The 17,287-nt window shown below is 37.5% G+C and overlaps 1 protein-coding gene across 1 annotated transcript in view; it reads right to left on the bottom strand.

Annotated features, from left to right (window-relative positions):
• Positions 1-8,919, bottom strand: part of LOC116874693 (DNA polymerase theta-like) — a 132,986-nt gene extending 124,067 nt beyond the window's left edge. The window contains exons 1-5 of the mRNA XM_032869571.1: positions 8,720-8,919; positions 8,080-8,259; positions 6,029-6,159; positions 4,461-4,617; positions 2,725-2,833 (exon numbers count right to left, since the gene is read on the bottom strand). Of these exons, the coding sequence (XP_032725462.1) occupies positions 2,725-2,833; positions 4,461-4,617; positions 6,029-6,159; positions 8,080-8,259; positions 8,720-8,900 (758 nt within the window). The 5' untranslated portion in view covers positions 8,901-8,919. The remainder of the gene's footprint in view (positions 1-2,724; positions 2,834-4,460; positions 4,618-6,028; positions 6,160-8,079; positions 8,260-8,719) is intronic.
• Positions 8,920-17,287: the final 8,368 nt, after the last annotated feature.

The raw sequence follows: 17,287 nt of genomic DNA, 5'->3' as shown, positions 1-17,287 counted from the left end.
TAAAAAAGAAAAAAAAAAAAAAAGAAAGAAAGAAAGAAACAATTAAAAAAAAAAAGAAAACGCAAAAAGAAAAAATACAAAAAAGAAATATATATATATATATTAGATAAGCTAGTTAAAAAATGTTAAAAAAGAAAAGGGCAAAAGTTAAAAAAAAATTGGCAGAAGAGAAAAAAAAAATTGAAAAAGAAAAAAAATTAACTGCAAGGCTAAAGAATCATGGGGAGAAAGCCATGAGTTCCGTGCTTTGCTTTCTCCTCCTCTGGAATTCCGCTGCTCTCCTTGGTATTGAAACTGCACTCCTTGGTAGGTGAACTTGGTCCTGGCTGGATTTCTTGTTGATCTTCTGGGGGAGGGGCCTGTTGTAGTGATTCTCAAGTGTCTTTGCCCCAGGCAGAATTGCACCGCCCTTACCAGGGGCCTGGCTGAGTAATCAGCTCGGGCTTGCTTTCGGGAGCTTTTGTTCCCTGAGCGCTTTCCGTAGAGTCATGGAGGACGGGAATGAAGATGGCGGCCTCCCAGTCTCCGGCCCAGTGGAGCCGAGAGCCCGGGGCCCCACTCCTCAGTGCACCCTCAGAGAACAGCGCCCAATCGCCCCCGTCTCCCTGGCCTCCGGCCATGCTCCGAGCTCACCAAGCCTGCGACCAGTTCAAGGTAACCCCAAGCTGAGAGCTCATTCCTCGGCTCTGTCTCTATAGCCGGCTTCCCCGTTGTAATACCTGTAAGCTCTGCAACACTCAGACACCCCCCGATCCTTCTGTGATCTTGCGGGACCTGAGGCCACACTGACCCTGCATGGACTTTACCCCGGTTTAGCCTCTGGAGCGATGTCCCTCAGCGGAACAACTTTTAAAAGTCCTGATTTTGTGCTCCGTTGCTCCTCCGCTTGCTGGGAGCCGGCCCCTCTCCCGGCGGTCTATCTTCCCGTCGCTTTGGATTCACTTCTCCGCCAGTCCTACCTTTCAGAAAGTGGTTGATTTTCTGTTTCTAGAATTGCTCTTCTTCTTCTCTTTGATCTCTGGCTGGATTTGTAGGTGTTTACAATCTTTAGATAAGCTCTAGCTGATCTCCTGCTACCTGAAGTAGTCTCAGCCTGCTACTTCTCCGCCATCTTGACTCCTCCCTCCTACACTTATTTTTCTTGTAATTCCATTTGTCAGAGAATATATTTTAAAATACTTAAATCCTTTAAAATGTATTGCTTTATGGCCCAGGATATAGTGAAGTTTTATTATGCACCCTGAAAAGAACATATATTCTGCTTTTATTTGGTAATTCTACATACATCCATTTGGTCAAATTTGTTACTTGCATTAGTCTTATATTCTATATCCCTACTGATCTGGTATATAAACAATTATCTCCATGTTTTCTCATATACTGAAAAAGAGGTGTTAAATCTCCCTAAACTGATATATAAGAGCTCCCAGATTGAAAGAATCTATTGTGCACCCAACACAATGAACAAAAATGAAACACCAAGACACATCGGTGTGAAATTTCACAACACTGAGAAAGAAAAGGAGCCCCTAAAATCTCCCAGAGTGAATTAAAAAATTTTATACAAAGGATAAATGATAAGCTTCATAAAATCTTGACTTCTATACCCAGGCAATCTACGAAATAACCATAAGGCATTTTTCAGATATGCAAACTTTAAAAAAAAAAAAATCAAGAATAGACTATACACTAAAATAAAGTAGAATTCCTGGAAGATGTCCCCACCAAAATGAGGAAGTAAATCAAGAAAAAAAAAATGTTATCTAAAAAAGGGGGACACTGACCCAAGCATAAAGCAATAGGAATGAATGATAAAGAAAGATCCTAAAATAAGTACTATGCAGCACATATATAGTTTACCCACCTATCCAGATTGGAATAATTCAGAAATCTTTTGGAGAAACTTCAAGAAGATGAATTTGGTAGAATAGCAAATGTGTTGAAACATATTGGATGGAGATTTACGTAAATGGGAAAGAGGCTGGGGATCAATCAGTGAAAAGGACATAGCAAACCAAGCCATCAAACAAAAAAGATATTAACTTCAGAGAAAAAAAAGTTATTTTAAAGATAAAAGTAATCATAATATACCACATGCTTCAGTTGGCAAAGGCATTTATATAGCCATAACAGTCTAACATTAAATATTGATCTGATAAAAATTATGATATAACAGTATTTGGAGAATGGGAAGATTATGAGAGGACAAAGAGAGACTGTGGGGTCAAGTGGGAGGAGATTGGGTAGGGTGAGGAAAGATTTTAAAGAAGAGCTAGGTCTTCATCTTTCATAATAAGTAGTATATAATGTGTAGAACTAAAAACACAGTGGCTACATTTAGAAATAACATTGTAAATAATTTTTTTAAAAGCTGTTAGAGTTGAAAGTAGTTGCCTCTGGGAAGGAGGAGATAAAGAAATGTTATTTTTCAAAATTAGTCTTGATTGCTTAAATAGAATGATGTATAACTTGCAAATACAAAAACTGGATTTTTAAAAATTTTATCATAAAAATGAACAACCCAAAATTTTAAAATGTTATAAAAATCATCTAAAATCACTCTCAATCTTAACTTCTTCTTTTGAACTGCTGTACCTGAGTTTGTTCTAAATAGGTATTATTGTCCTTCTTTAATTTATTTAATTCGTACTTACTATGCACTTTTGCAAACACTTCCTTAGCACTGCTTAGAATCTCAGGAACTCAGTTATTTCAGGTACTCACCAAGATGCTGACTTGTGAGTAATGTAGCAAATCTTAGTGAGTAAAAGTTCCAGCAGATACCCTCGGTGAGAGTCTCCCAGCATGTGCAATTCATCCACAACCACCATTCCTAAAGAGATTGTCCAGATACCAGGTTTCACAAAATTTAACAATTTCAATAAAAATTTTAAAAGACTCAGCATCTTATATAGTAAGTAGCTGTCATTAATACAATATATTGCAGGTGATACAAACTTATAACCATAAAAAAAAAAATCAAATTTCACATAATGGACAATCCTTTCTCAAGACATTTCAGACATCTTAAGTGGTCCAACTATACTGTATTCTGGATCTAAAAATCAAGGATTAGCTAACTCAGAGGAAACTGCCTCTCATTACTCAGATACTTCTATATTGGCAACTTCGTATAAATATATGTACAATGAGACATCAAATACACCTAAGATAGTTATTCAGTGTATTGATTTTTCTATGGGGTAAAACAACCAGGGCAACCAACCATACTGATGTTAGAAAGTTGCTTAAAACAACAAAATCAGATGAAGAAGAAAGAAATTATTTTAAGGATGTTTTTGTTTGATGATAATAGGCTAGTGAATCACCCCACTACAAAACATAAATATGTTTGTATACCAGAATCCTCTTCTTCACTACTTGGAGAATCAAACCAGTCTATGCACTTGGAATAATGCTCAAGAAGTACTGAAAATTTAGTACCAACCAATGCCTTCTTTAAACATAGCCATAAGATTATGGTTTTCACAGGCACTGGATTCCCCCGCCCCCAACTAACCCTCCCCACCTAAATTAAGATCTTTCAAACCCATTTCCTAATGGCACATGATACTCCTTTTCCTCATCAGTAAGCTATCTGAAAAGTTATTTCAGAGTTTATTCACTCAGTCAGTCATTCAAAAACAATCTGTGCCAGACACTGTGTTAGGTATATTGGATATCACATTTTATAAGATCCTATTGCAATCTTTGAGATATTTAAAATCCAATGGGGTCTCAAGTGATAAGACAATTCTGATACAAACTGATGGAATTTGATTTCTCTCTCTAAGCTTTAAAGAGCAGAGCCATGTCTTATTAAGTTTTGATTTCATTCCCCACTTCCACTCTACCCATTTTTACCAATTAAGTTCGTCAGGATCTCAATGCGTAGCTAACTGATATTCTTGCTCCTTTTGCTGATGCTACAACTATTCTATTCCTGTTGCTACCTCTACATAGACTTTCCTAAGTGGTTTAAAAAAAAAAAAAAAGCATTAAGGTAAAAAGCCTTCACAGAGTTCCAAAGGAACAAATGTCAGTTTCTACAGCTTCATACCGCTTCTCTGCTAAATGGTAACCTCCAAGTAAAGACCAAATCTAACTATCTTGGCACCAGAATATGATAATGAATACACACTAACTGCAGATATGGCAGAACCAGCTCCAGCATGCTTCCTTCTATTCCCAGTAATGTTCAGACAGAAAAGAAGCAATGAGAAATGACTTGAGGGCTCAAGGATATTCCTCTGTGTTTTGTAAAGTGCAAACATACAGGGAAATAGTCAATAGCAGCAAGCAGGACATAAAACTTTTTTTTTTTTAAACACAGAGTTCCTAACATTACAGATGCCAATTCTCAATAAGAAAAAAATGGGACCTATAGAAATCATAACAGCCATTTCATTCCTTCAAAAAATAGCAACAGAAAATATTTGCTTATTTCCTACTTTTCTTACCTAAAAGATCCATCTTATTTTCCTCTATGAGGCGATTGATCAGACCATTGGCTCTCTCAATTGTGCAGACAGCAATATCCAAGGAAGAGAAATGCCCTGTCGGAGAGGCACTGCCCATATAACCATCCACATTTATGCCTACTTCCTGAAACAGACTCTGAATTGAGCAAAAAGGAATAATATAAGTAAAAATACTTGAAATTCATGAATTATAGATTGGTTCTATCCCAGAATACAGACATAAGTATCTAAAGATATTTACTAGATTAATGTTGATTGTTCCTGGCCAGGACACTGGTTTTTGTTCTGTTTTTTGTTTTTAGAATCACATGAGAAAAATATGAAGTTTAGAACTGACAAAACACAGAACAGAGATTTTCTGTTAAGACAGAGTCAAATAGAAGTATGCCATTTTAACGATTACATTTATAAAGCACTTCCAAGAGTTATAGAAATTAAAACTGGAAAAAAAAATAAAGCACTCAATTTTTAATCTAATAAACATGCAAGAAACTAGCTCTGTTTTTAAACACAAATGTAACACTTTAATGAATAAATTTATACTTCATGAAAAAATTATTCTTACTATCCCACAATCTTTTATACAATAGAAGTTTTCAAAAGTCAAATGCAGTGGGACCTTGATGTTAATTTATTTATTTTTTTTTTGTAGTTTTACTTGTAACTAACATACCTTCTCAATAAAAAGGATCCTTTCATCATTTTGTTACTTTGGTCTAAGTTGAGAGGATGTTACCATGTAGGACCAGGTTTGTTGGCTATTTGGCCTCTGAAATAACTGTTAAAAAGATTTATAGAACCATAGAACTTTAGAGCTGTTCATTCAGTAAAATGTTTCTGAGTGTCATTGAGTTAACCCATAATATTAGGGTTAAAGTCCTTTTTACCAATGAAAATACTACGGTCCAGGAGATTATGTGCCTGGCCTGAAGACATAGTTAATGGCAAAACTGGGACTAGAACCCAGATTTTTTGGAATACCAGTTTAATAGTCTTGCCATTCCAACACATTTTTTCACTGCAGAAATCACGACAGTAAATGTATTTTATTTAATGTAACACTGTAGTTGTAAAAACACCTTAAAAACCAGGGAGTATCATACTAATGAAAAATGTTATTATTCATTTTTGCAGAACAAACCACAGGCCTGAAGTTTTACCTAAGCACCAATGGATCTGGTTCTTCTTCCCCCAACTACTCCCAAATGGCCCTCAAGATAAGATATGCATCCTTAAACACTCTTTCCTTTCCATGCTTCATTCTAATCCTGCTTCAGTTAAAATGCTGTTTTTTAATTTATATGTTTATATACTAATTGAAGTATTCTGTTTACTTCCTAAGGAAAAGTTTATAAATTTTAACACAACTTTCAATTACTCTTTTGATTTAATGACCCTTTCTCCTTTTATATAAATAATAAAAAAGTTTATCTTCATCAATGGCCAACTTTTAAAGCTGCTTTGGTATGCAACAAAAGAAACTTTTATTAACACAGCTGCCAGTAATAGATCTTATTACAATAATGTTCTTGGTATAAGAACATTACCTGAAGATAGTATTTCTTCTCTTTAGCCACAGAGACAAAGGGCAAAATAAACAAAGCTTTCTTCCGCATTTCCAAAACTCGCTTCAACATAAGTAATTCAGCAACAAGAGTCTTCCCAGCACTAGTAGGAGCTAAAACATGTTATTCCACAGGTTATTACAAAAAGAATATTTGACATATTGTATTAATAAATGTTTTAAACCAAATTCAGTAACTACAGAGCCTTAGACTAACCTATCATTAAGGCCCCTACTAGCAACTGAAAACTCTGTTCACTTAAATGTCCCTGACTTCAAACCAGTGCTCTAGAGAGCCTCACACTGAAAATAGAGAATTCTTAAACAAATCCTTTTATGAACAATAAATGATAAACACTGAGTCCCTAGATTGTATCTAATGATCCATTCCTTTAAGTACTGAATGATTAAAAGCCCTGCTTTGAGGAAGGAGATAAACAAGTTTAATATATTGTGGTAAAAACCATGATAGAAGTTGAGAGAGAAGAGCTATAATGAAGTTTATGGAAAGGAAACACAACTTGGGAGAAGAGAAGGGAAGAGGAAAGGAATGCCAAGCAAAAGAAACAGCATGTGCAAAGGCTAAGCGTGCTAAGTTCAAAGGATGGTAATTTAGTAAACCTGAAATAAAACCAGGAAGAGTTAGAGAAGAGATATGAACAAGTCACATGAAAAAGAATTTTATAATCCCACCATGTAAGGAATTTAGAATTTATCCTGAAAGCAACGTAGAGTGACTAGTGAGTTCTATAAAAAGGTATGTTAAGATCATATTTGTACTTTATAAAGATCACTTTGCGATCAGAGCAGAACAAAACCAGAGAAAAAATATAAACTAGTTATAAGGCTATTGCATAATCTAGAAGATGAGCATAGTCTACAAGAAAGAGGCTAGTGAACTAGGTAGTGTACCTAAAAAGAGAGAGTAGTCAGAATTAAAACATTTGGGTGGCTCAGTCGGTGGGATATTTGACTCTTGATTTCCACTCAGGGCATGATCTCCGGGCATGAGCCTGAGGCTCTGTCTGGCTCCACACTCAGGGAGGAGTCTTATTCTCTCCCCCTCTCCCCTTTCTGCCCCTCCCTGCACACGCACGCTCTCATGTGTATGTGCTCTCTCTCTCTCTTAAATAAATAAATCTTAAAAAAAAAAAGATATTTGAGATACACACTGGACACGGTGATTAACTGATGTAAGCTGGTGACCAGAAATATGAATGACACTCGAGTTTTGGTTTAAGCAGTTGAAACAGGCAGGCCATTCTACCACTACTCCCAGTTACAGTGTACTTTCTATATGCCAACAACTCTTCTAAGCATTCTCTCATGTTTTCTATTAATAAGCTATTAATTATCATAGGCATTAACTGTAACAATTTTCAAACCCAACCAATCTGACTCTACAGCCTGAATTTATTACTAGTAGTAAGAACTATCTGCCGAAGACATAATGAAAACTCTGGATGACTCACAACTTCAAAAAAAACTGACACAAAGAAAGCCCATCTTATCAAATGATAAGGTCTAAAGTCAGTGAGTAAAAATGTTAAAAAGTATGAATGTCAGAGTTACCCCTGAAAGCCTATGTAAGTCTGCTACTTGGTAAATTACATATGGTTTTGTGTATACATCCCCGTACAAGATGGTCAATTTATAAATACGTGATGTATAATGTTCACACACTGTAAAGCAACTGAGATCAACCAGGGGAAGAGCAGATGTACATTTCCCTTGCATTTTCATCCTGGAACATGTTTGTTGAGAGGAAAAGCAAGCAGAATAGTTCTCTTTAAACTGTCTGCTTTTTTGCTCCCCACCCTCACCATAATGGAATTGGCATAACTTAAATATGCATATGATGAGACTCCACTTTTCATATTTTAAGGCTTTCTCTAGTTATAAATCACTGTTTCATTCACTTTTTAACTACACCATAACTACTACCTTTTAAACTACTTCATAACTACCTCAAGGGTATCCTTCATATTCATGTCATAAAGTAGTACAGAAATTAATGTGCACAAATTTGAATACCTGAATAGACTAAATTCTTTCCTTCCAGGACTTGTCCCAGCAAAAGGCACTCTGCCTGCCATTCAAACATCTTTTTTACACCCAAACTGTGATATTTCTCCAGAACCGCTACAGGAAGTCCCCAGTTTGCCAACAGCAACTTGTCTATTTGATCGTCAGGAATTGTCTGCTTGCATTCCCCTTTCAAGAAAGAAAAAAAAAAAAAATTAGTAGTTGAACCTAATTCTAACATATGACTTCAGTAGTCTTCCACTGTGTTTTGGAGTTCCTATGTGTTGCACTGAGGCTATATAAAGCATATGCAGACATAAAGCACTTCCAGTATAAGGCTCTGTTTGGAGTACTGGGCACTATGAGGCGTGAGCCTCCGATAGGTGACTAGATTTGGCCAACTAGAAAGTTGTTTCTGCAAAGGTCGAAGGACTCACAAACCAGTTGAATATTACTACCAGGCTGTCGCCCAATCCGCACGTCCATGTCCTAACAGAAAGTGACCTGCCACGCTAGGCCAGAGTCACAAACTGAGAAGGGGAGTAGAAGTTCAGTGGGCTGTGCAAACACACAAGCTCTGTGCTGAAACTACACCTCCCCATACTGGGCTGCCCACCTCGCCCGCGGACCCCCGAGTGCCTGGGAGTACCTGCAGCTGCGGCAGACGGGCGGCCGCGGTCCTTCAAGCAGCATCCCAGGCCCGGGGGCGGACTCAACACGGGCCCCGAGTGAAGCAGGAGGCTGTCACTGCCGTCACCGCCACTTCCTGAGAAGGAGTCCGAGCTTGATGCTGAACGCCGCCGTTTCCCACTCCAGCGCGGAAGATTCATCGCGAATTCTTCTCAGCGATTCAGGGAAAACCGCAGTGCTAGCGTCCTCCCGCTCCGGAGAAACCGGGCCTGGTGACAGGTGCAGCCATCATCTTCCCGCCTCGCCTTTCAAACTCTGGCCTCCCAGCCCGCCCCGGAACCATAGAGTTTTCAGTGGTGAGAGTAACCCGAGAATCATAGAATCGTGGGGAAAGAGCGGCTCCGCTGGTGTCTTCGACCTCCAGCCTTTGACTACATTTGGAGGTTAGCGTTAGAGAAAACGAGCGGCACCTAGATAAAGGGTTGAGGGCGGAGGGAACGACTCTGTACGCACAACCTGCATTTATAATCAGCCTGGCCTAAGCACTTTCTTTTTTGTCCATTACTTGCGTGACTAGCAAGATTTGTTAACGTCATGGGTTGCCCGTAATTGGTAGCTCAGGGAAGTAACTCTTAACAAATTGGTATTAAAAAATTATTATAGATTATGCGTGCAAGTACATATAGTACAAGTCTGGGAAATAGCATTTGAAAATCAGTTCTGTGAAAACCTGATTTTAGGGGCGCCTGGGTGGCTCAGTGGGTTAAGCCTCTGCCTTCGGCTCAGGTCATGGTCTCAGGGTCCTGGGATCAAGCCTGGCGTCAGGCTCTCTGCTCTCTCTGTCTGCCTGCCTCTCTGCCTCCTTGTGATGTCTGTCTGTCAAATAACTAAATAAAATCTTTTAAAAAAAAAATTATTTTATTTTAAAAATGTGCTGAATGGCAATATTCTAAAATTCCACAAGATGGAGACATTACTCCATGAAGGAGACATTTTTCCTCGTTCATGCTATGCCGTGCGTTCGTTCATTCAACCATTTGAGCACCTTCTGTGTACCAGCCATCTGGGTAAATGGCAGGAATATGGCATGAAATGGTTTCTGCTCTCAAAGAGAAAAGGAGTAGAGAAGGAGACAGACATTAAATTAATAATTTTAAATTGTACTAACCTTCAGGCAAAAATGAACAGTGCTATCAAGGAAACGGAAGGACTCCTAATTTACATTGTAGTCATGGAAGAACTTCCTGAGATGCTGTATAGCATAGAGGTCAAGAGTGAAATTCAGGAGCCATCAGTCTAGGTTTGAAGACTTAATAGCTGTGGTTTCCGCAACTTGCTTAACCCCTTTGGGCTTCCTTTTTTGCATGTATATGATAGAGATAATTAAAAAAAAAAAAAACTGGTTATTATGAGTACTAAAAAAAGTCAACGTGTGTAGAGTGCTTAGAAGAGTGCCCTCCACGGGGCGCCTGGGTGGCGCCTTTGGCTTTGGCTCAGGTCATGACCCCAGGGTCCTTGGATAGAGCTCTGCATCAAGCCCCGCGTGGGGCTCTCTGCTCAGCAGGGAGCCTGTTTACCCCTCTCTCTGCCTGCCTCTCTGCCTACTTGTGATCTCTCTCTGTGTCAAATAAATAAATAAATAAAATCTTAAATTAAAAAAAAAAAAATAGTGCCCTCCACATAATAAAAGAAAGTGATATTTAAGCATCCTAATACTGCTTCCATTGTAAATCCAGCGTTTTAAGGGAAAATAATAAACAAACAAAAAAACTCTCACAAATCTCACACTATTTTTATTACGTGAACTATGATCAGATGAGGAAAATATTTAGAAAGGAAATGCAAGGAAAAGTTTGTGTCATCCCAGTAAAAAGCCTAGAGAATATTTCCAAATTCCCAGTTTATTTCAAACATTCAACATGTTTCTAACTAAAAAAAAAAAAAAAAAAAAAAACAGAAAAATGGAGAAAAGCTACTTTTCAAAATTTTTTAAAGATTTTGTTACACTAACAGGTATTGTAATAATTAATGCTAATACACCAGAAGTATTTCCCATCTTTTAATTGTGTCTGAGCTTGTGTTCCTTGGGATTTTACGTGTGGTAATTCTTCAAGGTCTGAGTTAAAATCTTTCAGAGGAGGTGCCTGGTTGGCACAATTAGTAGAATACATGACTCTTGATCTCCCAGTCATGAATTTGAGCTCCATTGTGTTTACTTAAAAATAAGGGTTTACTTTAAAAATAAATAAATAAAACAAATAAATAAAATCTTCCAGAAGAAAAATACGTGGATGTATTTCCTCCAGTTACCTGAGAGACATACTAATTCTGGGCCAATTTAAACTGAATCTCTGGGTCAAAGTTTTTTAAAAATAGAGAAGTAGTGAAATGACACTAGACAGATTTGGACGAGCTTCCAGCCTTACCATCTCAATCTGCAGATCAGTTATTTCTCTGCTTTACTTAGAGTTCTGCCCTTCTTGGGTTTTAGCTTTGTATTTTTTAGATCTTACCTCTCACCTGTTGGGAGTCCCAGACTCCTATCGCCCAGAATACATAATCCATTAAAATCCACACTAAACCACCAGGGATCAGCAGACATCACTATGGTAAACTTTGGTTTTAATGCTTCACCTACTCTTTTAAAATGTTTGATTATTTGATTGACATTTCTGTCCTACAAGGAGTTCTTTGACTTTTACCAGTTTATTTTTTTTAATTTTTACCAGTTTAGTCACGAATGTTTTAAAAAGTATTTGTTACATAACATCCAGAATGTTTAGAAATGTGTGTTGCACTAGAAGTGGTTTCTTATTCAGCCTAACATTGCTAAAAACAAGCAAAGGAAACTCAAATAACAGTAGATATACATTCAAATATGTCATCTGATTATTTTATTAAGTTTGCACAAATAATAGTGATTTTTCTATTGAAAATGCAGAGGTTGTATAGAAAAATAAAATTTATTCAAACTACCTTTGGGAATTGACTAAAACAAAGTCTAGAATCTACCACACTGAAGAAATTCTGAGCTTCTCACATGAATGGAGGCGATTTGTAAAAAAGGAAAGAACCAGAAAATAATACAAGATCAGAAATGGGATGCAAGTGGTGCTAATTGGAGTTAATGTGCTTAGAAAAAAAAGGACATGCTAATTAAGAGGATTTTCCAATTGAAGTTCGGTGGTTCTAAATTGAACAAGTGCAGTGGCTGCACCTGAGAATTCCCTGGGGAGCTTTAAAACTACTGTCCTAATCCTAGAGATTCTGATGTAATTGGTCTGGGTGTAATTTGGGGAGCTGCAGACTTTAATTCAGACGGCTTCCATGAGAAAGTCTTAATACGAGGCTTAAATCAACAAGAAACTCTGAAAAAGACCTATTTCTCCACAGTGTCCCAAAGAACTAGTAGAAATAGCTTGCTTACAGACAGGGATAAAAGCAAAATTGAAATAACCTCGAAGGTCCAGGTTAAAACATCAGAAAGCCATCTTAAAGGTGATTAAAACTAAACTGTGAATCCCTGAAAGAGACTAAATTACTAGAATATGTAAATACAAAACCTGTAACTTCCAAATTTATATATAGACTGTTCTCCCACTTCTCACATGGCAATACCGTTGATTGCTTGTGTAGTAAATACCAAGCAGACACTGTGAGGAAGGGAGATAAGCAGTAAAACTGGGAATCCTAAGGGTATGATTTTTGGAGAAAATCAAGGGCATCTTTCCTGCTTTGGTGTAGGGTAGAGGATGCAGGCCTAGTGAGGTTGAATTTGTGTTTCTGTCTTCTTTTTGCATTTCCCCATTGCCTCTTTCCCTAATTCTCTCTCCTCATTTTCATTTCATTTGCTTTTCTAGTCTTCCCTTTCTGCTTACATTTAATCACTATGAAGATAGCTCCTATGCATAATACATAATGTAAAATTTTATTTTTAATAAACTGGTAATCCTCCATGGAAAGACTTCTTTTATGATAAAGGGGATCTTACACTTACCTGTAGTTCTCAGGTTAATAAAATGGCCATTAGAGTGACTCATAGGTGTCCTTAAGTGTAATTTTTATTATATATTATACAATCTTTTCAGCATGAATTTCTAAATAAATATATGTCAGGATTCCATCTCATTCTTTCCTAAGGTAAGATCAATTTACACAGATCACATCTACACTGCACATTTTGATGGTGTGCACAGCCTTGGTTATGTCAATGGCAATCCTAAAGGACAAGGACACATAGATATTCCTCCCCTGTATCACCTCACCAGCAAGGGCAAAGCAAGAGTGTTTCTTTTGGTTCAACAATGTCATGAGTATCTCATCATCTGCCAGACTCCAAACATGATGGAAAATCTCTGGAGGATATGACTTGGTTTGGACCATTTTCTAAGGCAAGAGACACACTGTTGAAGTGTAGGTGTTTTAGTCAGTTCGGGCTGCTATAACCAAATACAAAGATAACAGAAGTGGTTTTCTCACAGTTCTGGATACTCGAAGTCCAAGGGCAGAATGCCAGCATGTTTGGCTTCTGATTAGAGACCTCTTCTGGGCTGCAGAGTGCTAATTTCTAGTTGTATCCTCACATAGCAGAAAGAGAGAGCTTAAGCCCTCTGGGGCCCCTTTCATAAGGGCATTAACCCCATTTGTGAGCTGTCTATGATCTAATTTCCTCCCAAAAGCCCCCACCTCCAAATATGGTCACATCGAAGTTTAGGATTTCAACATATGGGTTTGGAGGGAACACATTCAGTCCATAACAGAAGGTAACATGTCCCCTATTCAATATGAAAATTACATGGCTCAGTCTAACACAGCAGGCCAGGCAGCTAATCTAGAGGCAGACAGGTTTGAACTCCAGAGCCACCATTTTCTAGTACTTTGACCTTACACAAAACTTTTTACAACCTCAGTTTTCCTTTTCTAAAGTTGAATTTATAAAGATGCCTCTATCACAGCTTGTGGCAAGAATTATATATATAGTTCTTAGTATCACACTTGGTATTTAATAAGCATCCAATAATTGATAGATATGATTAATCTTCCTCTGAGGTATATTTAACATAGAAAACCCTAGAATCAATGGGAATTCTAGCTCTTTGAGACAAAAACAAGTTGTAATATTCAGATTTACTATTATTTTTGATGAGCAAGTTTTCTCAAATCTTGGATAGCTGAATGCTATTCCCTCTCCTTAAAGCACTTTTATCCATTTCTTCACTTGAAGGGTTTCTACGTACTCTTCAGAGCTTGGCTTAAATGACACTTCCTCAAAAAGAAGCCTTTTCTGATTCTAATAGGACCATGAATTTTGTTTTTCCTGAGATTTTGACAGAGAGATGGATATTTGACAGAGAGATGGAGAGACAGCACAAGCAAGGGGAGCAGCAGGCAGAGGGAGAAGCAGGCTCTCCCAGGACCCTGGAATCATGACCTGAGTCGAAGGCAGATGTTTAACCAACTGAGCCACCCAGGTGCCTCGAGGATCCTGAATTTTCTTATTACTCCACTTACCTATGCTTGAACATGACTCTGTAATTACTGTCTTCCACACTAGATATAAGTTCCGTAGAGTCAGAGATCATTCTACTATGACTGACTCTGCATATCCTGCTGGTGACAATTGAAGGCTTCTCAAGCATTCCTTTCCTAAATCTTTACTGCAGGTTTTTGAGAGAGTTAATCATCTTATCTAATTCTATCAATCGCTGATGGAGAAATGTTCAAGTCTCCAAATAAAATTGTGGTTTTGTCTATTTTTCCTCTCAGTTCTATCAGTTTTGCTTCATATATTTGTTGTCTGGTATATACACATTTAAGATGACTAGTTCTTAGGAGATTAACCTTTTTATCTTTATGTAATGTCCTTCTCTGTCCTTGGTGATTTGCTTTGTTCTATAATTTGTCTAATATTAAGATAGGCACTCCAAATTTCTTCTAGTTAATGTTTGCATTTTATCTTTCATCCTTTTATTTTCAACCTACTTATATAATTACATTTGAAATTACTTTATTGTATTAAATTGTAATATTATACATTCATATATTATATATAGATATAATCTTTATAACATATAATTAATTATAATTAATTACATACTTTATATAATTTCTTAATATATTATTTTATTGTATGTTATACATATATCTTATCAAAGTCAACTGATATTGACATTTTGAGTGAATTGTAGAAGCTTTATCCCTTTTATGTTCCTTTACCCTTCTCCATTTATAATATAATTGTGTTAAATATTTTCTCTATATTAATTGAGAACCACACTAAAAAGTATTATAATTTTTGCTTCAAACATCAAACAAAACTCAAGAGGAGAAAGAAATGTATTGTGCTTACCTATAAGTTTATCTCTGTTCCTTCTGACTTCTTAGTCTTCCAAAAGTCCTTTTTTTCATTTCCTTTTGGTTTCAAGAACTTCCTTTAGCCCTTCTTTTAGGGTAGGTCTGCTGGTAACAAATTCTCTCTGTCTTCCTACATTTGTAAATGTCTTTAATTCCCCTTCAATAATGTGTCATTTCTCTCTGACTACTTTCAGGACCAAATCTGTCTGGTTTTCAGAAGACTGACTATGATATGTCTTTGCGTGAATTTCTTTGGGTTTAATCCATCTGAGTTTTGGTCAGCTTTTTCAACTTATAGGCTTATGGTTTTTTGTAGATTTTTGCCAAATGCTGGAAATTTTTAGTCATTTTTTTTTAATACTTTTCAGCCTTCCTGCCAACTCTCTTCTTCTGGGACTTGGGTGATAGAAATGTTAGATCTTTACTGTCTGACAGGTCCCTAAGGTTCTGTTCATTTCTTCCCAGGCTATTTTTTCTTTGTTGTTGAGATTGCATAGCTTTTATTGTTTAATTTCACTGATTCTTTCTTCTGTCTTCTCCATTTTTCTCTTGGGCCTATCCATCGAGTTTTCTTTCTTTTGGTTGTATTTTTGGGGGGGAGGGGGTTCTAAATTTTTCATTTAGTTCTTCTTTATATTTATATTTATATATATTTCATTCAACTAATATTTCATTTAGTTCTTTAATTTATATATATTTTTAGTCTTCCTATTTCTTTTCTGAAACTATTTTTTTTCATTTGTTTCAAGAGTATATGTAACTGCTTGTTGAAGGATTTTTATGTCAGCTGCCTCAAAATTCCTGTCAGATAATTTGACACATGTGTCATCTCAGTGTTGGCATTTGTTGATTGTCTCACTTAGTATGAGATCTCCCTGGTTCTTGGTAAGACATGATTTTCACTTAAAACTTGGACATTTTGTTTGTTGTGTTATAAGACTCAGGAGTTTATTTAAATCTTATATTTTAGAAGGCCTCCTCTAACACTGGGGTGGAAGTGGAAGTCCAGCTCTCCACTCAGCCTCATAGAACACTGGGGGAAGGGGCATGGAAAAGGAAGGGAAGGGACTTATTACAACTGGGTGGGAGTAGACGATTAGGTTCCCCAGTAGGCCTCTGTTAATTCCATCCCGAATGAGGGGTGCTCCATATGTGGTCTCCATTGATACCTGTTGAGAGGGCGTGGAAGAAGGATTGCTACTATTGAGAAGTCATGAAAGTCTTCACTCTCTGCTAAGCCTCATCTGATACCACCCAGCAAGGATGGGGGGGAACACCTCATTAACACTGGGTAAGATTAGAACTCCAGGCTCCCCACTTGGTCTCAACTGACACTGTGTGGAAGGAGAGGTGCTTATTACACCCTACAGGGATGGAAGTCCTCATCCACTCCAACCTTCTGTGATGCCTCCCAGGTGCAAAGAAGCTGGGGAGGGTATACATTTTTTACAATGTGGCAAAAGTGGAAGTCTAGGCTCTTCATTCAGCCTTTGATGGCCAGGGTAAAGGTGGGGTTGTAGTTTCTTTGTAGAGAGCATATTGTCTAATTGTCTTGCTTGGCTGCCCCTTTCCTCATCCTTCAATAGAGAGCAGGCTTTGCGGGGGGGCATTTTTTTGGTCTGTGCCCATTGGATTTTGGAGTTGTGGGCTTTTCTTGTGTCCAATTTTGGATATATAAAGCAGAACAAAACAAAACCAGAATTCATAATAGTGAATTCTGGGGGGACCCAGGTCCTAAGCTGGTCTGTCTTATCTCCACCTTAAAGAATCTTCTTATGATTGTTTATATGTAATATTCAGAGCTTAGGTTTTAGTTAGCGGAGAGACCAGGGAAAAATACACCTACTTCATCTTCCTGGAAGTAGAAGCCTGACTACACTCTTAACGATCTTTTTACAAATGGACATGTATAGTGTGTATTGTCATTGTCTTACTCAGATCCCTTTAACTAGGTAATTTACCCAATCCCCAGTTACCTGGATAACTCACTGCTGCCTCCTTCTCTGAGGAATTGCCCTGGGGCAAACAGGAGCTATCCATCTCTATCCTGTACACCCCCACACTGCTTCCTGCCAGGGCCAGAGTTGTGCCAATGTTGCACAATTGTGCTCTAAGGCTCCCACCATGAGAATGCAGCCAGTCTGCAACTGAGACCACACTCAGGATATTTACATTTTCTGATTTGTCCATCTTTCCTTTTACGGTTAACGCTGTTGGAATATTTGCTATCTCC

This window comes from Lontra canadensis, unplaced genomic scaffold (genome assembly GCF_010015895.1).
Source record: "Lontra canadensis isolate GAN:19392208 unplaced genomic scaffold, GSC_riverotter_1.0 scaffold38, whole genome shotgun sequence".
Taxonomy (NCBI): Eukaryota; Metazoa; Chordata; class Mammalia; order Carnivora; family Mustelidae; genus Lontra; species Lontra canadensis.
The sequence above is the reverse complement of the archived record's forward strand: the minus strand, read 5'-3'. Positions and strand labels throughout refer to the sequence as shown.